Source organism: Electrona antarctica (assembly GCF_951216825.1).
Source record: "Electrona antarctica genome assembly, chromosome: 19".
NCBI lineage: Eukaryota > Metazoa > Chordata > Actinopteri > Myctophiformes > Myctophidae > Electrona > Electrona antarctica.
Genome location: NC_136800.1, coordinates 16,590,347 through 16,617,831, shown reverse-complemented (window position 1 = coordinate 16,617,831; position 27,485 = coordinate 16,590,347). Strand labels below are relative to the sequence as shown.

The following is a 27,485-nucleotide window of genomic DNA, read 5'->3' as shown; positions in this document are numbered from 1 at the left end:
GGAGAGAGAGAAAGAGAGGAAGGAAGCCTTTCCTGGAGGTTCCTGCTCCCCTCTTCATTTTCATGTCAGGCCGAGGTCAGTCTACACCGCAAGCAGACACCCCCCCCATCCCACATGACACCCCACCTAACACCTCTCTCACACACATACACACACACACACACACACACACACACACACACACACACACACACACACACACACACACACACACACACACACACACACACACACACACACACACACACACACACACACACACACACACACACACACACAGTGTGTGAGAGGGAAGTGTTAGGTGGGAAACACAATATATAAGAGGGATTCACCCCTTGGCCAGGAGACATGTGATGGGATTACAAGCTTTGGGCAGGGCTACCAGCCAGTATATGTCCTACCCGTCACCAGTGTCTACAATTCCCAATGAAAGCGAAGGGAGTCCACCTCAGATGTGCCAGTTACTGTATATTGTATTAAACGCCATTAAAATGTCATGGATTGTGGCTTTGATCTAACTCGGTTACTAAAGTGCGACACTCAGAGCTCCACGTCAAAACCAGGTTAAGTGAATAGTGCCTGGGCCTCAGTGTAACGGCACGCCCACCACACTGGGCGAGGGGGGTGAACGGTGTACTGCGTTAATTAAACTCAGAGCGTACAGCATGCTACACATACAGATGTCTGGAGGCCTGACATGACTGGAGATGCTGCAGGAGGGCTTGCCCGAGGACGACCTAGAGAGAGAGTGTGTAAAGAAAAAGTACCCAGATGGGCCTGAACGGGTTGTTAATACTCCAGACAGGTATTAACAACCTTTCTTCGCTCACTCCCCTCACATGCACTCTCTCGGGGAGAGGTACTAAAGAGGTGAAAATGAGATGGGGAGAGAAAGAGAGAGAGAGGAAGAGAGAAAGAGAGAGAGAGAAGGCGAGGGAACACGGTGAAAATCCTGAGTGTTAATTTGGATATGGGATTGTACAAATGGAACCACTTGGCTCCATTTGTACACTCCCAGAGTTAACAATCAGGATGTTATCATGAAGAGATGGAGAGAAAGCATTATGCAGCAGCGTGCCACTGCCTTGTCCTTTGATGAGTAACAGCGGCTTTCGTTTCTCTGATCAGCCGAAGCCGCCTTTAATGTCTGACAGCCTCTCCAGCCCTTTGAAATGCACATTAATAGAGGGGGTGGAGGGCGCAGTCACATTTGATTATTGTGAACATGAGTGCGTTGCTTTCAGAGAGCTGAAATGTTTCTTACGGTACGCAACATGATCGCTCTCCCCGTAACGCTACAAAGGACTGTGGCAAAGGATTAGTAGCTGTTGCGTACATTAAGTAATGGCACAGCACAGCTGAGACTAACGTGCCGGGTGTCCAACCCCACACTGGGTGCTAGACGCAGACTGGCACTCTGTGACGTGCCACCCAGCAGCTCTTCATGCCACTGTTATATTTCCAGGAACCACCTCCACTGAAATTAAGAATGTAATTATGCATCTGGGTATGCACCTGTGGGCGTTAACTCTTCTGCTTCCGCAGCACATTCTCAACCTGCAGACTTAGTCCCAAGACTCCCAACCTATTGTTGTCCAGACTAGTCACAGACTCCCAACCTATTGTTGTCCAGACTAGTCCCAAGACTCCCAACCTATTGTTGTCAAGACTAGTCCCAAGACTCCCAACCTATTGTTGTCAAGACTAGTCCCAAGACTCCCAACCTATTGTTGTCCAGACTAGTCCCAAGACTCCCAACCTATTGTTGTCAAGACTAGTCCCAAGACTCCCAACCTATTGTTGTCCAGACTAGTCCCAAGACTCCCAACCTATTGTTGTCCAGACTAGTCCAAGACTCCCAACCTATTGTTGTCCAGACTAGTCCAAGACTCCCAACCTATTGTTGTCAAGACTAGTCCCAAGACTCCCAACCTATTGTTGTCCAGACTAGTCCAAGACTCCCAACCTATTGTTGTCAAGACTAGTCCAAGACTCCCAACCTATTGTTGTCCAGACTAGTCCCAAGACTCCCAACCTATTGTTGTCCAGACTAGTCCCAAGACTCCCAACCTATTGTTGTCCAGACTAGTCCCAAGACTCCCAACCTATTGTTGTCCAGACTAGTCCAAGACTCCCAACCTATTGTTGTCCAGACTAGTCCAAGACTCCCAACCTATTTTTGTCCAGACTAGTCACACACTCCCAACCTATTGTTGTCTAGACTAGTCCAAGACTCCCAACCTATTGTTGTCAAGACTAGTCCCAAGACTCCCAACCTATTGTTGTCAAGACTAGTCCCAAGACTCCCAACCTATTGTTGTCCAGACTAGTCCCAAGACTCCCAACCTATTGTTGTCCAGACTAGTCCAAGACTCCCAACCTATTGTTGTCCAGACTTAGTCCCAATACTCCCAACCTATTGTTGTCAAGACTAGTCCAAGACTCCCAACCTATTGTTGTCCAGACTTAATCCCAAGACTCCCAACCTATTGTTGTCCAGACTAGTCCCAAGACTCCCAACCTATTGTTGTCCAGACTAGTCCCAAGACTCCCAACCTATTGTTGTCCAGACTTAGTCCCAAGACTCCCAACCTATTGTTGTCCAGACTAGTCCCAAGACTCCCAACCTATTGTTGTCCAGACTAGTCCCAAGACTCCCAACCTATTGTTGTCCAGACTAGTCCAAGACTCCCAACCTATTGTTGTCCAGACTAGTCCCAAGACTCCCAACCTATTGTTGTCCAGACTTAGTCCCAAGACTCCCAACCTATTGTTGTCCAGACTAGTCCCAAGACTCCCAACCTATTGTTGTCCAGACTAGTCCAAGACTCCCAACCTATTGTTGTCCAGACTAGTCCAAGACTCCCAACCTATTGTTGTCAAGACTAGTCCCAAGACTCCCAACCTATTGTTGTCCAGACTAGTCCAAGACTCCCAACCTATTGTTGTCAAGACTAGTCCAAGACTCCCAACCTATTGTTGTCCAGACTAGTCCCAAGACTCCCAACCTATTGTTGTCCAGACTAGTCCCAAGACTCCCAACCTATTGTTGTCCAGACTAGTCCCAAGACTCCCAACCTATTGTTGTCCAGACTAGTCCAAGACTCCCAACCTATTGTTGTCCAGACTAGTCCAAGACTCCCAACCTATTTTTGTCCAGACTAGTCACACACTCCCAACCTATTGTTGTCTAGACTAGTCCAAGACTCCCAACCTATTGTTGTCAAGACTAGTCCCAAGACTCCCAACCTATTGTTGTCAAGACTAGTCCCAAGACTCCCAACCTATTGTTGTCCAGACTAGTCCCAAGACTCCCAACCTATTGTTGTCCAGACTAGTCCAAGACTCCCAACCTATTGTTGTCCAGACTTAGTCTCAATACTCCCAACCTATTGTTGTCAAGACTAGTCCAAGACTCCCAACCTATTGTTGTCCAGACTTAGTCCCAAGACTCCCAACCTATTGTTGTCCAGACTAGTCCCAAGACTCCCAACCTATTGTTGTCCAGACTAGTCCCAAGACTCCCAACCTATTGTTGTCCAGACTAGTCCCAAGACTCCCAACCTATTGTTGTCCAGACTTAGTCCCAAGACTCCCAACCTATTGTTGTCCAGACTAGTCCCAAGACTCCCAACCTATTGTTGTCCAGACTAGTCCCAAGACTCCCAACCTATTGTTGTCCAGACTAGTCCAAGACTCCCAACCTATTGTTGCCCAGACTAGTCCCAAGACTCCCAACCTATTGTTGTCCAGACTTAGTCCCAAGACTCCCAACCTATTGTTGTCCAGACTAGTCCCAAGACTCCCAACCTATTGTTGTCCAGACTTAGTCCCAAGACTCCCAACCTATTGTTGTCCAGACTAGTCCCAAGACTCCCAACCTATTGTTGTCCAGGCATAATGAAATGCTGCTGCGCTATGATGGCAGTGTGGCGGCAAATAATTTGCATCAAACTATTCATATTGTTGATGTATCATGTGTTGTGTGTGTGCATGTGTTGTGTGTGTGCATGTGTTGTGTGTGTGCATGTGTTCTCACCACACTCCTTCTTGGGTTCATCCGAGCGGTCCTTGCAGTCTTTGTTGGAGTCACAAACTTTGGCACTGTCAATGCACTCTCCATTCTTACACAAGAACTTCAGGGGTCCCTCACATTTGGTGGCTGTCATTTAAAAGAAAAGGAAACATTTGAATATAGATGTGTTAAAACTACTGTTGCATTTAGTTTCTTATTGTTGAACTTCTAATCAAAACCCCTGCATTTTGCAGCCTTTAAGTCCAGGAAACGACTGCATTTAAGCTACAGTATGTCACAATATTACGATAACCAAACTACATGACAATGTAAAGTAAAATAAATGTAAAGCCACAAATACAACTGCCTTAATTATGAAGAGTTAATTTAGAGTTAATTTAGGGTTTATTCCTTTTATCAGTCAAGACAAATTCAGACAGACAGACAGACAGACGAATGAGTCTGGATTCCAGGCTACAGGCATACAAATCAAATCAAACTTTATTTACATAGCACGTTAAAAACAACACAAGCTGTACAGGTTTAAGACAAACAGACCGTACAGACCGATGGACAGGTGAACCCACCGTTGACGCAGCCAGCCTCGTCGCTGTGGTCAACACAGTCATGCACCTTGTTGCACTGCTTGGTACCGTGAATACATGAACCGTCACCGCACTGGAACTCATCTGGACGACATGTCACTAGGGCTGTACACACACACACACACACACACACACACACACACACACACACACACACACACACACACACACACACACACACACACACACACACACACACACACACACACACACACACACACACACACACACACACACACACACACACACACACACACACACACACACACACACACACAATATGGACTTTACAAAAAAGAAAAAAAGTCACCTTAACAAGAAGTCTTGTGAAGACTTTTGAGGTCGAGGCTGTGACAACATTTTCGGTTCACCGTGCAGCACACATTCAGGCACCATAATAAGACCAATCAATCCACCGCAGGAGCGGGGGCAGTCTAGAGCATAGGCAGTTAACCTGTGGGTCTGTGATGAATGATTTTCAATATCCTAACCCCAAGATGGAGGCCGGACGGAGCCATCCGCCCCTCCGTTTGAATTAATATCCCAGTCACAGGCAAGCTTTTGATCAATGGGCCCCCACATGCTTATGAAACTCCCCTTCAAAACCACACTAAAAAGCAATATATATGGAGCGGAGGAGATATGATTTAGTGTTATCAGGAGACGAGCAGGACAGAAGAATGGGGAATGGGGCTTCAGACGCGAACACACACACTCATGCGTGGACGCGGACGGACGGACGCACGCACACACGTGCACACGCACGTGCACACGCGCACACACACACACACACACACACACACACACACACACACACACACACACACACACACACACACACACACACACACACACACACACACACACACACACACACACACACACACACACACACAGAGTGATTATCTATCTCCATTAGCAGAGCCTTGTCCTTCATCTTGGATATCAATCTGAGAGCTGCAGATGTACTGTAATTAGGCCAATGAGCTAGTGCTCTGTACAGGGAGACAGAGTTACATGGACCCAATCTAGCAAAGTAACATGAATGTTGTTGTGAGTTTATAGTCAGGTCTGAACAGTTTTTCGCTAATGACCACAAGAAAATAAGCTACTGTACACCCTACACTGACCCGCGCTGTCAGAGCCGCTCCTCTGGAGCCAAAACTCCCCTATTATTCAAGGGCCTTTAAATGCACTCTCAAGGACAAGCAAAGGGTTGCCGAGCAACCCCTGGACAAATGCTGCCTCGAGTCGCCTACGATCCCTTGTTTGGCCGGCAGAGAATTGGCCGAGGATCGCAACAATCAATCGGCCAGTAACTGGCGTTTATGACACCGCAGAGGCAGCGGGGTGGGTTTGATGTGTGCGCCGCACATCTCGATAATGAATAGAGGGACTATCACACTCTGGGCTTTTGTGAGCCACATGCGCCAGAGGGCTCGCGCCTTCACGCCACAGACTAATAGGAAAGCCTGTTTTATCGCACGCCCACAATCTTCTAAAGGGGTGTCTATCAGCAGAAACAAAATTCCCCTCTTACTCCCACCCGAACGTCTGCCGGCGACTCCGGCGAGGAAATGCTGTGACACAGTGACACAGCCCAGCAGAGGTGGAGGAAGATGATGTTTGCCGTTTCTGTATCTGGTCCCCTGACGAGGAGACACATTGTCAGAGAGTGCATATAGACATACTCTGAAATGAAACTGATCTCCAACGTAATTACTTCTGCGTTTGCCATTTGTGTGATCTTTGTCTGGCATGGGCGCCTCTGTGGGGCAGGTATGTTTAACAACTGTGAAATATTCAGGCGCACTCCCATGTACGTTAAGCTTGTTCAAAGTGTCTGACAACATATCTTTGCTGTCAGGCAGAAGACCTATTGAAATATCTCAGCCTTTTATGTTTCTTTATAAATGGCTATTTTAATGCCCTCATTTAAATAAATCGCAACACATTGTGACCATGTAGATCTGCTATTTATTTCTGTGGGGGTTTTCTGTGGGAGAGAGAGAGAGAGAGAGAGATAATAAAAGTGTGTGGAAAAGTGTCAGGAGACGTCTTTTGAACGGACAAGCTCTCAACTGTCATCTCCATGGTGAAGAGCTGGGTTGATGTTAAACACTTTCCCTCCCATTCAGGTGTTACACGAGTTCATTGATTGTAGAACAGCTTCCCTCCCAATAACGAGTTACACGAGTTACGTTTTCATTGTTTCATTTGCATTTTTAGACTTACAGGGTTTCTATCGGACAGAGAGGGATAGGTTAGGTTTCCATCGGACAGAGAGGGATAGGTTAGGTGTCCATCAGACAGAGAGGGATAGGTTAGGTTTCCATCAGACAGAGAGGGATAGGTTAGGTTTCCATCGGACAGAGAGGGATAGGTTAGGTTTCCATCGGACAGAGAGGGATAGGTTAGGTTTCCATCGGACAGAGAGGGATAGGTTAGGTTTCCATCGGACAGAGAGGGATAGGTTAGGTTTCCATCAGACAGAGAGGGATAGGTTAGGTTTCCATCGGACAGACAGGGATAGGTGACGCGTTCGGATGACGTATGGCATGCAAAGGGTTCTGGGAAATTGCGCTTCCTCCTCCGCTCTGTGTTGTTGATCGCCACTTTGGATTATTTTTCAACACTACGACAAAGGATCACACCATTTTAAAGCGGATTTTCATGAAATCTAGGCAGTCAACAGAGCATTGTGATTAATTAATTCCGCAAACTGTTACGTAAAAGATGGAGACTTTTTTCGTCACGTCAGGGCAATGACAGAACGCTCCGTCTTGCTTAAAACAACTTCTAGGGTAGGTACCCTCACAAAAAACATGCAGTAATCCTGGTCTCTAAACTGCCTCCCCCTGGCCAGCCGGGGCGCCTGATGGAGGGGAAAGGAACTGGTTAGAATAACGTATTCCTTCCACGCGCTACGTCCAACCAGGGAAACTCCCCCTGTTAGGTGTAAAGGAGCAACTGGACACTCATGCATGAAGGAAGCATGAGTTCAAGTCTGTCTGGTTGGCGGAGGGTGTGTAGAGCCCAGGATCACATTAGATAATTGACACAGGGGTGAAAAATGGGTATGAGACAAGACACCACATGGTTTTGTTGTTTTCACAGCCGAAACCGTCAACAGACGCTTGTCTTAAGGCGTCTGTGCAGTGCACCGACGCAGACAAGGTCGCCTGCCAACGGCGATCGGTGGTTTTGGCAGTGGATAAGGTATTGTTTAACTATAAGAGCATATTACAGCCATCAGTCAAACTCACGGCAGTCAGCCTCGTCCGATTTGTCCTTGCAGTCAGGGTCGCCGTCACACTTCCAGGTCAGTCGAATGCATTCGCCATTGGCACAGCGGAACTCCTCCGAGGTGCAGTTAGCCCGGCGGGGGGGCGGGTACGGGACTCCATCGCCGCCACATCGGTCCAGCCCCTCATCTGAGCCGTCAGCGCAGTCGGGGTCCCCGTCGCAGCTCCACATGAGGGGCACACACTCGGAGCTGTTGCAGCGGAAGTGGTTGGGCCCACAGGTTGCCGTGGAGGAGCACTTGAGCTCGTCGCTGCCATCGCCGCAATCGTCATCACCATCGCACACGTAGACGTAGCCGAGGCACTTTCGGTTAGCACACATGAACTCCCCGCTGGGGCACGCCTTGTCATCTGGAGGGAGGGAGGGAGGGAGGGAGGGAGCACAGAGAGAGAAACAAACAGAATAACTCCAGTGACCTAGAAAAAAAATCTAAACAATCTTCCCAATGCTGAATAATTATGAATGAGGTTTTTTGATGCCAAGATTCAATCTCTAGCTGAAATCATTATACTAATCCACAGATAAATCTCAAAATGAGTTCTAGTATTTGTTTGTTTGTTTGCCAAAAAGTTTATAAACAGAACTTTTTTAGATGGACGGAGCCATTAAAGCCCGCTCATTGTAGCTGTCATGCATTGTTGACTGCCACAGTCTATTCTCATTGTTGACTGCCACAGTCTATTCTCATTGTTGACTGCCACAGTCTATTCTCATTGTTGACTGCCACAGTCTATTCTCATTGTTGACTGCCACAGTCTATTCTCATTGTTGACTGCCACAGTCTATTCTCATGAATGGCTTTTCCTTTTTCTCTCTTTTTTTTGCAAAGAATTATCTGCAGTACAAGTGAGACCAATTTATCAATGACAAAAAAGGACAAATGCAATGTAAGAAATCCTTCATTTTATTTGTGTCTCTGGCATTTTTAAGACCATTGAAGCATGATTTGAAGACGTCTTTTGAAGGATCCGCAGAGACCCGGCAGGCTATCCGTTTCAAGTGGCACTTCCACCGCTGTGCACTTCAGGGGCATGATACAATGTGCTCTTGACCACATGGTTCACCTTACCTTTATGAATATTTAATCTGGGTGGAAACGGAGTGCACTGCATCACTTTCACGCCATTTAATCCTCTCCTTTCAAGGGATCCACACTCGCGGTTGAGCAGATGTAAACAAGATGTAAATCCCAGTTTCTGTCACACCCCCACACTATTTTGTATTACCATACTTGTGAGGACATCAACATTTTAGGATGGCGATTTTGTGAATGTCGAAAAATGTATAACTCTAACCCTAAAGCCGGCAATCTGTAATGTATAAGCTCGCAAGCTCTTGGATCTTTCTACAAGCCTTCTCTACATATCTTTTGTTTATTACTCAACTTAAAAATCAGCCAGTCGGCAAGAAGCCGGCCTCACGGAGCATAAAAGTCAGCGCTGGGATAGACACCAGCGCTTAGATATGCATGCAATTCATGCAGACCGCAGGGCCGGTTAGCTGCCCTTGTCTTTAGCATCTCAGGGCCAGCTACAGAAGGGGGGTGGTTGCCGTTTTAGATGTTTACACGCTGAATCAGCACGCATAAATGGGCAAGCGGATCAGCAATGACCTGCGAAAGCCTCGCATCTCCCCAAAGCCAACTTCTCAGGAACAAGAAGAGAAACTGGTGTACTTTCGACGTTTCATAATGAATGTTGAGTGGTTTGAGTGCGTACTGAGCTCATGAAATACCTTCCTGGCATAATATATAGAACACAATGTACTGTATCGTGTCAATGACAGCAAAAAAGGAAAAAAGAAAAGTGTGTGTGTGTATGTGTGTGTGTGTGTGTGTGCGTGCGTGCGTGCGTGCGTGCGTGCGTGCGTGCGTGCGTGCGTGCGTGCGTGAGAGTATCAAAGAGCATGCACGCAGCTAAAGGGGAATCCAGAAGCACGGCAAAATATCTAATTAATATCACCACACGTTGAGCCTAACTGGGTGAACACTTCCCCAGCTAGTGAATGTCAGAACAGATTGTCGTGATTAGCATCCTACTTAATTGTAGCATATGTTTAATTCGCTATACCTTTTTTTTTTTTTTTTCATTACATGCAGCAGTGCTTAATGAATTCATTCATTCCGGTTAGGGTAGAGTAGACACTAGACAAGACTTATCAAATAACCACATTTACTAATCTAACATTGCAGGAAGGGAAACGCAAAAAAACAAACAAAAGATATATATATTTTACATTCAGCTCGGCTAAAGGCTAAAATATCATCATCAATATATTATTAACTGAGTTCCATCTGAAAATGCTGTTTCATTATGACATCCCACATCCCACTTCTAGCCTCACTCTATACTAATAAGGTGCTAAATTATTAAGGAGATCCAACAAACATGCGTACAGTATGCGTATTATCACACAATGGGAAGGCCATTAGTAAAACACATGAGTGCTCAGGCTAAGACTTGGCCTGTCATTCGCGGTTCTAGGTAAATTAATTTAAATAAGATTTGAGAGTCAGATAAGGCTGCATATGCACCATGTTAAACACATTCGGTTGAGATGCCGGCTCAATTGTGGGAATAAACATTTTACGAAGTGAACTTTAATTGAAACATTTTCCATCTAGGCTCTTGGAGCACGAGTTGAATGATATTGTTAGTATGCATGGTGCGTAATTGCGTATGGCCTAGGCTGAGATCTCTTAAATGGTAAATTTATATTGTTTACTGTACATAGATTGTGCATTACATTCACCCATTCACGCACCCATTCACACACCGATGGCGGCGGAAATCATGCAAGGCACCAACATACTCATCGGGAGCAATTAGGGGTTCAGAGTCTTGCTCGAGGACACTTCGACACTAGCCTGGAACTCACCTATGCTTTTTATGGCATAGGCAGCTCCCGGCAGGATCCGCCGGGAGAAACTATGCGCAGCATGAGACTAATTACTTAGAGCGACAGAGAGAGAGAGGAGTGTGTGTGTGTGTACATGTGTGCGTTTGTGTGTCAATTTAACAAAGGTGCAGACGATCAGAAATCAGCAGAGAGTGAGTGATGTTTGCGCTACTCTATGCCGAATTAAAGTGGACTCAGACCCAGACTTTTTCTTTCTCCCTGGAAATAAAAACGTTTGGGTTTCCGAGGCTACTTCGACACAAACTCTGGGGGAGCCCAGGTTCGAACTGGAAACCTTGCGGTTCCCTTTCGGCCACTCTAACCCTGAGCCACCGCCGCTCCTCCTTATGATGCAATATGGCATGCAGTGTGTAGGGAAGACAAGTCCTACTGTTAGTATGCATACATGCCTGCCAATATTGTATTTTAACATTTAATATGCATTCCCATATGAAATTGAAAAGTCAAACATTTTTGCAGTGCAGCAGCTGCAAGGCTGCAATACAGTTTCTCTATATCCGATTACCTGTATATCCGAAATTGCCTGGAACTCCTTCTAACCCCTGTAGTGTAAGTGTTAGAAGGTAGCACGGTAGCAGTAGGGAAACTATAAGGGAAAAGGCAAAAAATGCAACATGCAGCCAGTAAAAAGAAAAATCACACCCATGTGAAGTGAGGGGCGCTCTTATCATCAAAAATCATCACATTCCGGCCAATCACAATTGGCATCCTCACTTCTCAGTGACCAATCACGATTGGCGTCCTCACTTTTCTGTCCTCAGTACGTGTATTGCTCAGCCAATCAAATAATCGCTATGGGGAGCTCAGCCAATGAAATCATCGCTATGGGGTACACACAAACACACAAAGCTGGCAATAGGAGGGACTAGCGCCCCTCAAAAAACTATGCTCCTGTCTGAGCAGTAGGTCTGAACAATTCATTGAAAAATAATCAAATCCACAATAATATAAAATAAGAAACTAGAAGAAGTGCCCCTCGGGGCACAGGTCTCCACCAGGATTGATATTTGGATAAAATCTGAAGGACTAATATGTTGCACATAAATGGGCCTCCTGGTGGTGCTCGAAAAGGCAGAATTGAAAAATGCAGGACAGATCATTTTCCTTGGGGTGCCGGTGTGGAGAGTGTGCATACAACGTTTTACGCAGATCGGTGCAGTTATATGTGAAGACGCGACTTGGCCTGTTCTGGTACAAAATGGGCTACTCCTGAAAACTTTGGAAGCCAATCTTAGCCAATCAGGATGGAATATGAGAAATCAAACAAACCCGTCTTGATCACATGGAGATCATGTGTACTGATTTGCGTGAAATTTGGATAAAATCTGAAGGAGTAATATAAGAAAATGTGTTTTACATATGTCGGCCTCCTGGTGGCGCTATAAAGAGCAGACGTGAAAAATTCCAGGCAAAGGTTTTTCCTTGGCCTCTAGGGAGTGTGCATACAAGGTTTTACACAGATCAGTGCAGTTATAGGTAAAAACATGAATCGGCCAGTTATAGTGCTGAGTGAGGCTGAGTTGAACATTTTCAAGTGGCATTTCTTCCTCGGCCTAGTGGGAATGTGCGTGCAATATTTCACGGAAATGTGTTCATGATTTGCAGCATTTTGTCTGAAACAGAGCACTCCTGTGAACTTTGGAAGCCAATCAGGATGTAGTCTGAAAAATCTGAAAGACCTATTTCGTTGAATGGTAATAGAAAGACTGTGTACCAATTTCCGTGATGTTTAGACAAAATCTGTAGTTGTACTGTCAAGAAATGTGTTTTGCAAAAAGCGCCCCCCTGGTGGCGCTGTAACAGGCCAATGTGAAAACTTTGGAGCAGAGGTTCAGCTCTGGCATCCAGGGAGTGTGTGTGCAGAGTTTGGCTGCCATTGAGCAAACGGTGCCAGAGATTAGCTGTCCACAGACGGATGGACACACGGACACACACACGGACGGACGGATGGGGTGCAAAACACCTCTCTCCCCATGCCTTCGGCCTGGTGGAGACAATAACTGTTAAATATCTCTATATATTGCTCAGTGGCGTTGTGGTTGGAGTGTCTGCCCTGAGACTGGGAGGTTGGGGTTCAATCCCTGGCCGGGTCATACCAAAGACTCTAAAAATGGGACCCAGTGCCTCCCTGCTTGACACTCAGCATCAAGGGTTGGATTGGGGGTAAGTCCCTGCGACATACTAGCGTCATGTCCAGGGGGTGTACTTGTACATCAAGCTGCCTCACGCTACAGAAACAGGAGATAGGCTCCTGCCCTATGGGCCTCATGGCTCGGCAAGGCTACTTACTTACTTATCTCTATATATTCCCATAGTAATCTTCTATAAAGTTTGTTCAGTAACAGTCGTCTCTTCAGCTCTTTAGTAAACAGAAAATACATTTTCAGGCCAGGAACTTATGAAACAAACAAACAAAATAATTAGCAGACAAAATTGGAACTGGATCACTAGCGCATACATTATCTTTGTGGGGTTCTATCTCCTGATTGCATTAAACCAATTTGAAAATGTATTTTCTGTTTATAAAAACATCTGGAGACTCCTGTTACTGAACAGACACAAATAAATATTGGTCTGAAAAATCACAATGAGATATTTTTCCCAAATTGTTCAGCCCTATTGAGCAGGACGTAATTCGTTTTCCATCAAAATCACCATATTATTTCAGACTCCAATGATATATTTTAATGAATATGAATAATTGAATCAGGAAAATTTGCCAATTTTCTTTTTAAAATTGGGAACAGAAGGGAACAGAACCCAAAGATGGTTAAAAAGTCAATCGACGATATATAAATGCATGAAAGAACACGCACGTACGCACACACACACGCACACACACACTCATTTGGTCCCCTATATACATACATCTCTGTGATGATTCATTTTAACCTGTGTCATTCACATTTCCACAAGCAAAAATAAACATAATACAGAATGATCTAAACACAGTAGTAACCAGCCACTTAACCCCTATTTACTTCTCTTTGCTGAAAATGCCCGATCTGAAGGAAATTCAACAAGTTTGACAACTTATATGTTAAAGATTATAGAGAAGTTGCAGTCCAGTCGTCCAGTCAAGAGCTAGCTGTGTGACCCAATTGAATTCACTCTCCCCATCTGGACCGGAGAGAAGTCACTTTGATGATAGTAGATGGTTGCCCGCGGCAACCACTGTTTCACAGAGAGAGGAGAGTGGACTGGTCTCTCTACTTATATTAGATGTACTGCTACGGTGCATGCTTTTGCGTGTGCATGAGTGTGAGTGTGAGTGTGAGTGTGAGTGTGAGTGTGAGTGTGAGTGTGAGTGTGTGTGTGTGTGTGTGTGTGTTTGTGTGTGTGTGTGTGAGAGAGAGTATGTATGTGAGAGAGTGTGTGTGAGAGAGTGTGTGAGAGCGGTGACTCAGACTGAACAAATGAGAGATAAAAGTGCGAGCAGGAGAAAAAGCGAGTCGAGAGGAGATGAGAGAAAGAGGGATGCATGAAGACTAGAGAGATAAGAGAAAGGTAGAGGACCACAGAATGTGTGATTGAGAGGCAGAGAGAGTGAAGAGAAGAGAGAAACAGAGAGAGCATGTCCGAGAGTCATTTATTTTTGCCTTTTGAACACACGCACACACATTAGGGGTGGAACGATATGGGTACCTCACAATACGATATCTGTGGCGATATTAGGCCCTATCATGATATTTGATATATTGCGATATTGCAATATTCAATATATTGCAAGAGATTTCATCAATGTTAGAACACGATATCTGTAACTGAAAATGAAAAATAACCATAAAAGGCAAAAATCTGGAATTATGTATTTATTCCAAAAGATTGTTTTGTGTCACAAACTGTCCAATATGTACATGATTTCTGCCTCAGTAAAACACTGACTGCAACTTTGCAACTTGCGTTTTGGGTAAAATGTCAAGTGGCATTTCTTCCTGAGCCTAGTGGGAATATGCGTGCACAGTTTCACCGCAATTGGACGCTGTGTTAATGATTTGCGGCATTGGTACAAAATGGGCCAGTCCTGAAAAGTTTGTAAGGCAATCTTAGCCATGGGGAATGAAATATGGAGAAGCGGACAGCTCTGTGTTGATCACATGACTATATAGATAGTGTATACCGATGTGCCTGGTGTATGGATAAAATGTGTACAAATAATATAAAGAAATGTGTTTTGCAAAAATCGGCCTCATGGTGGCGCTACAATCGTACATCGTTGGCATTCAGGGAGTGTGTGTGCACAGTTACCTGTATATCGCAATATCGATATATTGGCGCACACACACACACACACACACACACACACACACACACACACACACACACACACACACACACACACACACACACACACACACACACACACACACACACACACACACACACACACACACACACACACACACACACACACACACACACACACACACACACACACACACACACACACACACACCAATCGGTGACCCTTTAGCTGTAGTTTGCTGTGTTTTTTGCAAAGATATTCATACTGAGACTCAGTTCCATAGTCTTGTCATGCATGCATGGGCATGCGCACACACGCGCACACACGCGCACACACACACACATACAGTACACACACCACAGACCCCCGCCTCCACAAACAGATGGCGACAGACTCACTAAAGACCCCCGCCCACACACACACACACACAAGACAGTCGTGAGTCAGACGGTTAGACAGTGGCTGACCTTTCAACAAAGCAAACAGACTTAATTGAGCAAGCAACTCTCTCTCCCTCTTTCTCTGCCATCGAGTGAAATGATAACAATGGAGAGAGCAGGTAATGTATGACAAGGAAGGAATGAGCGTGTTTGGTAGTTATCACCTGAACTCTGATATTATTGACAGAGGAACAAGCCACCGTCCCAGCAGGGCCACAGGGGAGAGGGGAAGGAAGGAGATACAGTGAACGCTGAATCGATGCGCCGTTCAGCATAGCTTTTTTCACTCAATGTTCATGAGCGCCGGGCGTGTATAAAAAATTAGACATAATTAGGCTAAAAGGAAACAGCCTGTGCTTCTATGATAGAAAGCAGCAATGCCAATATGTTGATTAGAATGAAATGGGAAAGGATTACGCCACCGTGGGCAGATGTGTTCTTGACGAAATATTTCTTCCGAAGGCCTTCTTGTTTGGGGAGGTTGCGGTATCTACCAGCACAGTGTCACTGGAAGGAAAGAAGTTTTCAACAGACACTGAAAATACAGCACTTCTGTGGGGAGTTTGCATGTTCTCCCCGTGTCCCCTAGCCTAGGGTAGGTAGCCTAAAAAAAACATGCAGTAATCCTGGTCTCTAAACTGCCTCCCCCTGGCCAGCCGGGGCACCTGATGGGAGGGGAAATGAACTGGTTGGAATAACGTGTTCCTTCCACGCGCTGTTCCTTCCACGTCCAACCGGGGAAACCGGAGAAGCGGCTTGGACTCCGTTGCTCTCCCCAGGTTGGCAGAAGGAGTAGTGCCCAGGATTACATTAGACAATTCACCCTATGTCCATTGGTTGCCGTTTCATGGTTGGACAAAAATCCCTTCTCTCCATCTACTACCATTGAAATAAGGTGTTTTATAGTTGCTTCATTTTGATATTCTTTAAACTTGATGTCAGTAAAAAGGAACATCACAGGTGCAGCATAGTGACTGGGCATATCATGTTAGTTTTTTCCAAAAATTATGTTTTAGCAATTTCACCATAAACAACGTGGAACCAGGGCGGAACAAGGCAGAAAGAGCCTGCTGGTTAGTCAGTCAGGGACCAATCAGAAGGCTGTCAAATGGTGAATTGACCCTGGGTAAAAAACAATGGGTTACAAAAATCGTGGGATAAACATTTAGAACAAAAATAGAAAATACAGCACTCTGGAATCTTTCTGTCTGATTTGATCAACCATAACATTAAATATGCATTACATTAGTATGGCAGACAACAACGTTTCTGTGGTGCATCTTCGAGATATATATAAGATATATGTACTGTATGTAGACATTCAAGAGAAGTCTCTTCATGCAATATACATAAACACAAATAAAATTGTACACAAAATGCTGGCACATAATGGCTGCGACCCGGCGTAGATTGGCCCCATTACATTACATGTGCACAAACCTGCACACACAAGACACAACATCATGCTACAACATAGCACTTTGTCTTCCTTGCAGCAGATCCCAGCAGACACATCCTCCAGAGAGTTAGCCTATGAGTAAATGCACATTACTCTCTTAGGGACTTCCTACGCCCAGCTAATCTTTCTTCAGGGGCCTCTAGTAGCTACAACTTCATGTAAATCAGGAGGAGTTTGCTGGATTCCACCTAATGCATAATTCAGCACGAGGATGACTCAATTAGCACGACGGCTTTATGCAAGATTTACTTTCCTAAGTCCATGGTGGCTAATGTACTAATTTCTGCTAATGGCTCGGTGTACGGGTCGGGACTAGACTGACTATGTCAGTGTCGGGAGTGTAGCCCATCCTCTCTTTCACCAGGAGTGGTCTCTGCCCAGTGCCCATGGGGTCCCAAAGTTGGATAACAAAATAAATCAGTGAGTTGGGATGTCCCGTTATCTCTGGTTCAGACTATACTGTATATTAAGTGCTGCAGTTGTGACTTGCACTTAAGTCTTTTTTGCCAACTACGCAAATATCCGTACCTCCCGCCTATGGGACGTTATATGCCAGCTACGGATATATCCGTACCCCCACCCCCCCTTTACACCATATATGAAGCGATTAGGCCGAAAATCAGCTTTTAACAATGGTCCGGTTGCTTTAGCCTGGCTAATAAGCCAGACCGAATCAGCCGTTGGCCAAAAGAAAATTGCCTGCCGGCGGATTACGGTCTGGAGAGGCTCAATTGTACGCCCGTTTCCTACACCAGAGAACTGGTGTGGCCAATCGGGACACGGTATGCAATATGGGCGGGCTTTGGTACATTGACGTTCAATGCTTGAGACCTTTGACTGACAGTAGCTCTGACCAATTGCGTCAAAGAGAAAATGTTTGAACCCGCCCCCCGGGAAACAAGATCCATACACAGCATCTCCAGACTCAAATACCATTAGTGTGATTTGAGTCTGGCTTATTAGCCAGGCTACGGTTGCTTTGCACACGGCCCCCATTTGCCTCCAGTCAAAGTAGGATTTTCAAAGCCTCATAACTCGGAAAATACGAGCGTTGTCCTTGATGATAGGCATCCATCCTAGGTTCGGATGTCATTTGTAATTTTGTACCGCATCGCTCCCGACATGTTAACGTTTTTGGCGAAAGGTAAAGAGCGTGAGCTAATGCTAAAAATAGACAATCATTACAATGGTGGTCTCCAGGCTGGGAAACAGCAAATGAACATGAGCAAAAATCCAAGAATCCCCCTGGCCAGTCTTAACTACACTCTGCTGCCACCTAGCGTGGCACAGAAAGAATTAAGTTCAGCGTTTATGAAGGTTGCATGTATTACAAAACTCTCAAAGAATACAAATGTTGTTTTTTATTACATAGCCGTGTGTGTTCTCAAAGTGGGGTCAGGGGATCACCAGGGCTCCTTGAAGAGGTTCCAGGGGGTCTTTAAACACTGTAAACCACAGTGCTAGAGGAATGAGCTTCACCAAGTATACCTATTAACACAGGAGGTATTTGAAGGCCGACTGAAAACTTCAATGTACTTTCTACTGGCCTGATAACTTTGAGTGGACATTATTATGCCTCGCCCTGGTGCAATATATCCACACCCATCTGGTGGGGAGATTTGCATAATGTATGCATACAGTTAGCCTACTGAGAAGTATGCAGCTTAACATAAAAGTGTCATTGTCATTGTAAAGGTTGAAATAAATAGACTCAAATGAGAATAAAACACTTCTGTTAGCCACCAAACACAGATGATGAGAGTTACGATAGAATATGAACGCTGCCATGGTTTCTTCTGAGTTTAAACATTCTGAGTTTAAACAGGAAGGTGCTCCGTTCATATTTAATGGCTGGAATATTAAAGCCTAGTTTAAGACAAAGCTATGGATCATAGCTCTCTGTGCATTTACACTCAATACACCTTCAAAGCTGTGAGACATCAATCATATTAACCATAGCATTCCTATTGTAGGCATGTCATAATAGGCGTACACTGAACAAAAACCTCCTGCAAAACTAAGCGAAAATAACATTTGGCAAAAACAGGCTAACATTTACGCAAAAAGATGTACAAAGTCACGCTGCGGCACGTTGCAATGTGTTGTGAGCATCTAGATCACAACCTTATATACTTTTGATATACAACAAGGTATATACGGCTTAAGTGGTTAAACAGATGGTATATTTTCGCTTAATAACGTACAGTACAACTGAACCAAGTGTCCGCTAGAAATGTTAGGAGGTATGACTATGAGCCAAGTGGCTCACAGCCTGCAACACGTTCCAAATGATGTCCATGTGCCAATACATCTGGCTCACGCTGGTTGACTTACACTGTATAAATTAGATGGCATCAAGGCACATAATGGCTCCGGTGTAGATTATCGACCTCTAAACCATTTACTAATACTCGACACTGTGTGTGTGTGTGTGTGTGTGTGTGTGTGTGTGTGTGTGTGTGTGTGTGTGTGTGTGTGTGTGTGTGTGTGTGTGTGTCTCAATCTGTCTTTGAGTGTAGTGTACATCGGTGTGGGGACAATGCATTACAAACATAATAATGTGTTCTCATTCCGCACACACACACGCGCGCGCGCGCGCACGCACACACACACACACACACACACACACACACACACCATTGTTCCTTCACCGTCTGCCTCTAAATACAAACATACAGCAAGGTTAAGGCTCCTTTGAAGTGAATTCTGCCACTGCTAGCCAGCCATGGTAGTGGATACAGAGAGACGTGCTCGCTCCGGTGAGTCAATTCCAGCTATCCTCCCTCGACACTTTTTGACTTCTGCAAATGAAACATGTGAAGGCTTTGGCTGCTCGTAATTAAGAGCTATATAATGTGCTAACGTTTCTAAGTTGCAAGAGGGCAGAAAATCAATTATCGTCCTCCCAGCCCTGCTAAAATACTGTAAAGTGTGACCTCTACTCAAGGTCTCCACGTCCACAACAACTCTGTTGATGGCACTTATGACATGCACACACACACACACACACACACACACACACACACACACACACACACACACACACACACACACACACACACACACACACACACACACACACACACACACACACACACACACACACACACACACACACACACACACACACACACACACACACACACACACACACACACACACACACACACACACACACACAAAGCCTTGAGAATGGCCAGCAGTGAGACAACCTTCAAGAGCTTTCTTTTCCACAGCATCTGTTTGTCCTCAAGTCACTTGCTCCGTCTCTTTTTTCCCCACAGATATCATCTTTCAGACGAACCAATCAATAGTCTGATGAAGTGTCATGATCAGGACTAATTAACACTAATTAACAACTATCTGTAGCCCTGTGAGGTACCAGTAGGGTCACAGTCTGCCTCCTGGAACCTACTATCAGCACATAGCTTGGGGGTGGGGAGGAGGTCAGCCAGCCAAACAGACTGGCTGGCAGGCTTCCCTGATTCACTATTGAAAGGCTTAGACCCCGCGTCAATACAGACATTAGAATGTAAAAAGGATTAGTCCAGGCTAGAGTGGGTCTCAATGGATGGCGCAGTGAAAAGCCCCGCGAGCTAAGAGGGTATTAAGTCGATGGGATCACTACCCACTTTCTTTGCTGTGAACCACTGTGTGAGGCCACTCTGAGATCGGAGGACACAGAAAAAAGACATCCTTGTACGCAGGCTGATGTGTGCACATTAGGAATGTCTTGTTGCCACTGACGTGGACATTTAAGGCAGCAGTCTGGCCAAGATGAAGTGCACCTCACAACGTTTTGGTTAAATATTCTCTGCCCAGAGCTGCATGAAGGAGGCTGTATACGCTCGCGCACGCACACATGCACGAGTGCACGAGTGTGTGTGTGTGTGTGTGTGTTCTCCATTCTGAATTTGTCTTATGTATTTTTTCAAGACATACATGAACAGATGTAGTACAGGCGGAACACCTCCTATTGTGGTAAGTGTGCAGATGTCAAAAAAATATACAGAATGATCTACATGAGGATATGATATGGAAATGGATATTTTCTTTTCTCTTGTCACGTTCCTGCCACGTGCTGCAGAGCAAAATCTTCAAAGTCCAAACACACACACACACACACACACACACACACACACACACACACACACACACACACACACACACACACACACACACACACACACACACACACACACACACACACACACACACACACACACACACACACACACACACACACACACACACACACACACGCCCCTATGGGCCTGTCGTCTCCATCATTTCTCCCTCAACGTGGAGGAGAGCGCAAAGGAAATGGAAAAGACGATTCTTCACAGCAGCTTAGAAGTAGGCCAAGAGAAGTCACTCTGGGGAAACGGAGGGATGGGGGGGGGGGGGGGGTGAGGTGGGGGTGTGCACGTTGTCAACATGCACGACGTCTGAGGACCGAGCGTTCAGATGAGGTCGTTGATGATGACAGAGGGAGGCCTATTTTATTTTGCCACAGTTTTTTGCAATGAATATTGAACAGCAAAGCAATGTTTTCCCCGGTGCAAGTGCTCATTAACTAATCTGTCCCCTTTTTTCAATTCCATGTGATAGCATACCTCCTGCTGAGCTTTCAAGCCTTGAGCCTCTGGAACACGAGTGAGAGATGAGGGTGCAGGCTTTAGTTCCGACACTACTATTGGTCCGACAGTCATTAGACTGACAACCTACAGTACCTCAAACCCTAACCTAACCCTAACCGCAAGCACGGGAGCAGCGCATGTTCGAGCCGTTGTTCCCGCATGTCGGACTAATGCTCCGTCGGAATTACCAGCGGATCCCAGAGATGGAAAACATCATGAGAACCCAAATTGTACCCAATGAAACGTAGCTTGCAGAGTTAGTTCAGTCAGGTATACTCGAGGGGTTAATACGCTGCATTACTATGTGCGTGTATACAGTGTTATACAAGACCCATATATCATACGCTGACGTGGCAATCAGCTGACCAATTGGGTGGGTTATTTAAGCTCACCTAAGTCTGCGTTCTTCCTGCGTTCCTTCTGCATAATATGCGTTCTTGGTTATTGTTATGTGCCATTTTCTCCCACTGCCACCCCAGCACCACCTCTCTGCTATTAGTTCTGTTCCCCATGGGGGGGGTGGGGGGGGGGTTGTTATCCATCTCCCTGCTCTTAATGCTTTATGCTCTAATTGTGCTGAGCAGGGAGAAAAATGTAGCAGAGCCGAACGCCAAGATGAATCCACACTTGAATTCTAATACATTTTGGTTAAATCAATTTGTGAATTATCTGACTGAACGGCTTCTTGACAATGTGTTACAGACCAACAACTTTAAAAAAAAGAAATCACATCTCTTTTGGAATACGGTATATATATTTTTTTCTTATCAGTAGTGCACACGCCACTAAGACTGATCCACCACATACGGACAATGGACCACACTCACCGGCAGCGCAGTCCTCCTCGTCTGACCCGTTCTCGCAGTCCTTCTCTCCATCACATCTCCATGATAACGACACACACTTGTTGGTGGCGCCCCCACAGTCGAATTTCTCCGGAGGACACGTCTGTTTGCCTGTGGGGGGCACACACGAAGGAGGACATAAGGATCTCTGTGGTGGCCTCATAAACACAGCATCAACCAACCTAAGAATGCTGCACTGATTATAAATAATTGATAATCGATAATTTAATAAAATAATAACATTTGGATGAGGAAACTGGGTACTGATGTACCCAGTCTACTTTTGAGAAGAAAAAATACGAAATTCTGATGATGACCAGAATCACAGATGTCATGGTCTGTTACCTACTCCTAAATCTTAATTTGTCTATTTTAAGTAGACTTAAAAAAGTGTTGACTAATCACAAGTCGCTCTTATTTTGAATTCGGCCCGTTTTAGAGGAAATCCGATTTCTGTTGAAACCGAAAGTAATCGAGAACTCACACTTTGGAGCTTTCTCTTTGAACCTCTGCAGCAGTTGGTAATACAGCAAAATGAGCTGAAAATCTGATCAGATCAAAATTGTCCTCTGCACCCCTTAGAGGATTAAGTGGACTAATCGATTTAGTCGTGTCAATAGTGAATTTGTTAATATAAAAATTGATTTAAAAATTGATCAAAAGAAGTAATCAATAGAATAATCCCTAAGAAAATAATCAATAGCTGCAGCCCTAGACAACAACTCCATTACTCAATCAATCCGGCAGCTGTCACAGGTGTAACAGCCCAAAATATACCCCCCATACTAAACCCTGGGTTAAAGTGGGGCGCTATCCGGTTATATATATCCCAACAGACAACTAAACCCTGGGTTAAAGTGGGGTGCTATCCAGTTATATATATTCCAACAGACAACTAAACCCTGGGTTAAAGTGGGGCGCTATCCGGTTATATATATCCCAACAGACAACTAAACCATGGGTTAAAGTGGGGTGCTATCCGGTTATATATATCCCAACAGACAACTAAACCCTGGGTTAAAGTGGGGTGCTATCCGGTTATATATATCCCAACAGACAACTAAACCCTGGGTTAAAGTGGGGCGCTATCCGGTTATATATATCCCAACAGACAACTAAACCCTGGGTTAAAGTGGGGCGCTATCCGGTTTTATATATCCCATTTCCAACAATGAAAATCCACAATAGATCACCGAGCAAAAGAACAACCCAGGCTCCTCCTCCTCCTCCTCCTCCTCCTCCTGTCAATATGCTGTAGTTGGCACAAGGCAAGTTTGATCCAGATTAGTCTGGGTTTAGTGGTGAACATGCTGCCCATAATTATGCATCTCGGCTTACAGGCCAGTAAAAAAAAACATACATGTAACTAAATCAATGGCTCAGTGTGATGGACAAGTCATTCATCTTTGTCTCTGTGTTAACGTTTTAACCCACTCCCTAACTGCTACTGCATGTTCAGGTGAGAACTCCACAGAACTTTCAGTCTCTGGAGTCATGCGTTGTTAAGCACACTTACTCTCTGGGTTGACACTATTACATTCTGACAAGCGATGGAATAACAGAGGCTAATTTGTGGCACGACGGCTGACAGCAAACCTTGCTAATGAATATCATTTACGAGGTTATTGTCATTAAGGGGCCCGAATGAATCTCTGGCACAATCGCTGCCAACTTTAGGTGCAATTAGCTTTGTGCACCAGAAGGAGAGATGTTCTGCTCAAACATCTAGTAGGGTAAATGAAAACTACTAGAAAAACAACTGCACTTTTTAAATGCGTATCCCTTTTAGTATAACAATTGTTGTTGTTTTTGTACCGTGTCCCTGGAACTGTGTAGTGCAGTGTGTATAGTGCAGCAGAAAGAAACCTACAATTACAATCATCTTGCTAGGGAAATATAACTTCTTGCAGAGGCAGCAACACAAGACAGTAGATAGCCACATTTATGAAATGGCTGCCTCAGACAAAGCCATGAATAAGAATCAACATACAGCGGCTTGTCAGTGCGACCTTCAATCCTCTCCCCAGGCATGCACGGACGTCATGTCTGAGTGTCTCTGTGTTCTGGAGGTGTGATAAAGGTGTGATGGAGGAGGGAGGAGGGAGGAGGAGGAGGGAGGAGGAGAGCAGGGAGAAAGGGTGGAGAAAAAGGCAAGCCAGTGCCTGACAGCTCTTTTCGACTATGAGGGGTAATCCAGAACCTTCCAGAACCTAAAGCATTCCAAAACCCATTAAGTTCTGTGATATTGTTTTTGATTATGTTTCCATTATAATCAGAACCACCCCTGAAGGGGAGGTACATCACACAAAGAACCTCTGTGTGTTCGAATCTACCGAGGTGCATCCAGCTTTGTCAAGTGTCTACACGAACACAATTGACCTGTGTTTGGGGGAAGGAAGCCGGGCATGGAGGGAATTATCACCCTGGGTGATAATTGTCATTGCACGTAATCCTACGTGTTGGGGCGGCACCTGTCAGCATGGAGTGTTGGGCGGGAGGACATTCGTAGGTGAATCAGTAGGATACAACTGAGGAGGAGAAAAAGAGGTAAAAAGCAATAATTATCTGCTGTCAAATATGTACAAGCTCACAATATGTCGCGAATCAGCGTTGCAGCGTGTTGTGAGCTTGTACTGTAGATCGGCTATTTGTGTTATCTTTAAAATATTTGAAAAGTGTCAGGTTCCAGTGTCATCACCTCAGTTTGACCAATCCAGATCAAGAATACCGATTGCTCTTCCCATGGGTTCCCAGAACTCAGGGTTACTAGCTCCTGAGCATGTCCCAAATAACAGTAGGTTCCGAGAACCTTATATGAAACCGAGCCAAAGCGTATTGAAATTAATCCAGAACCTGTGAAATACGTTACATGGCATGATTTGCTTACTTCTTGTTGAGCCAAGACCGAGCTGCAAGGAGCGCTGATGCAGCCAGGTCCTGACCCTGAGAGCGGAATACCACACTGCATTGCAGCGTTGGATGATTCTACCACCCAGGGACAAACGTACGGCTTGCTGACATTCAAAGATGAATTTCTGCTTATCGAGTGAAAACATCTACCCATCTGATATTATGTCAAAGGCTTACGAGTGACAGTTCTGGTCAAAGCACAATTTGTATAAAAATGTAATGTTGACAACAATTGGAGACAAAACAAGTATAGTAAATTAAATGAAGCGAGTAGAAAAGGCAGATGGGCAGAGGCAGCACAATCACACATAAAAACGCCACTAAACCAAGAGAGAACAGGGAGACATGAAGGCAGAAGATGAAAGAGGTGAGGAAAATGGGAACTTTTCAACAATGAAAAAGAGAATAACACAAACGCAATTAAGCTGATTTATTGGTCCAAAGATATTTTGTATTAAATGGAAAAAATAAAAGTGTGTGCGTGCGTGCGTGCGTGCGTGCGTGCGTGCGTGCGACGTGCGTGCGTGTGTGCGTGCGAGAGTAATGGAGCAACATAAAAATCCTACATAAAACTACTGAACATATCAGCTTCAAATCAGTTCTTGTCGACAAGAGAGACAGCGAATGATAGATGAAAAGCATCTCCTGAATGACCTTTTTGACTAAAATGCTTAAGACAAAACAAAGCTGCCCATACCAAGCAGAAAGAACAGGGAGGACGAAGACTGGAGGAGAATTACAAACCACCATGCAGGGAAAAGAGAGCCGTCGCATCCTTTAAATAAACCGATGGCTTTTTGATGAAGCATGCGCTTAATCCACACTCATCCTCGCCGTCACGAACGAGAGATCCAAATATCAGTTGTGTGCCAACCTACTTAACAGCTCCACTAGGCATTTATTGACTCGTCTAGCATCTTTTTATTTTTTTATTTTGGAAAAATAAATTAGTCAATGAAGTGACTAATGGGTTTTTGCTTGAAGACAAAGGCAATATAATAAAAGCCAATTACTTGTCTAGACAAACTGATGGAGTGAGCCTGAGTGTTGGTCATAGGCGGGTTTTAAAAAAAATGAGTCCCCATCTTGTCTTGTCTATCTTGTCTTTGGCAGGAGTCCTGTTCTGGAATTCATCATCGTCAGTTACAAGAGCCAAGTCAGTGCTCACCTCAACTTGACAAGGTCTCATCACTGTAGCTTTCTTTTTTGCTGTTGCACTTTGTCACTGCCACCCACCACAATGCCACCCATGGTTTATTGTATGAACCACTTACCATGATAAGCCCTGGCCCATGTACTTTGCTGTATGACAAATAGCAAAAATTGCATGAGGCATGTACAACGCATTCTGAGTTTGTAAATCTGCACTTCTTTTAAAGATGTGCTAATTAATTTATTTGCCTAAAACATGGATCCCAGGATGTTGGTGAACTGCTAAACAGAGAGTTCCTACTAACCATATACAGTAAATATGTTTGAATGGGGTTTCTAGGTGTAAGAATGTAGGACTAGCAGCATGCCAAAGAGAATGCATTGGGTGTTTAAGTTAAATAACTCAGAAACTACAAAACATTGTAAAGTAAAAAGTTCCAGCATGTGTCTCCACGTTAAGCTGAATTATAAAATGTGTGAATGGAGTTTCTAGGTGAAAGTGCTTTTTTGACGTGCCAATATCTGCCATTGAGCCCCATTGTGGATTTCTCAAATTTGAAAGCACTATATTTCTAAAACTATGAAACATTTCAAAGATTTCTTTTCAGGCAAACATGTCCACCGTAAGATGAACCTAAATATGTTTGAATGGGGTTTCTAGGTGTAAGTATGTAGGACAAGTAGCATGCCAAAGTTTGTGCTATTGCCATTGAGAATGCATTGGGCGTTTAAGTTAAATAACTCTGAAACTACAAATCATTTCAAAGTAAAAAGTTCCAGCATGTGTCTCCACAGTAAGCTGAATTATAAAATGTGTGAATGGAGTTTCTAGGTGAAAGTGCTTTTTTGACGTGCCAATATCTGCCATTGAGCCCCATTATAAATTTCTCAAATTTGAAAGCACTATATATTTCTAAAACTATGAAACATTTCAAAGATTCCATTTCA

The 27,485-nt window shown here is 44.7% G+C and overlaps 1 protein-coding gene across 1 annotated transcript in view; it reads right to left on the bottom strand.

Annotated features, from left to right (window-relative positions):
- LOC306943004 (low-density lipoprotein receptor-related protein 8-like) overlaps positions 1-27,485 on the bottom strand; it is a gene marked incomplete at its 5' end in the record, with an annotated part of 96,047 nt that overhangs the window by 28,723 nt on the left and 39,839 nt on the right. Inside the window, 4 exons of the mRNA XM_079529209.1 lie at positions 4,040-4,162; positions 4,603-4,725; positions 7,887-8,276; positions 22,458-22,586. Coding sequence (XP_079385335.1) covers positions 4,040-4,162; positions 4,603-4,725; positions 7,887-8,276; positions 22,458-22,586 — 765 coding nt within the window. The remainder of the gene's footprint in view (positions 1-4,039; positions 4,163-4,602; positions 4,726-7,886; positions 8,277-22,457; positions 22,587-27,485) is intronic.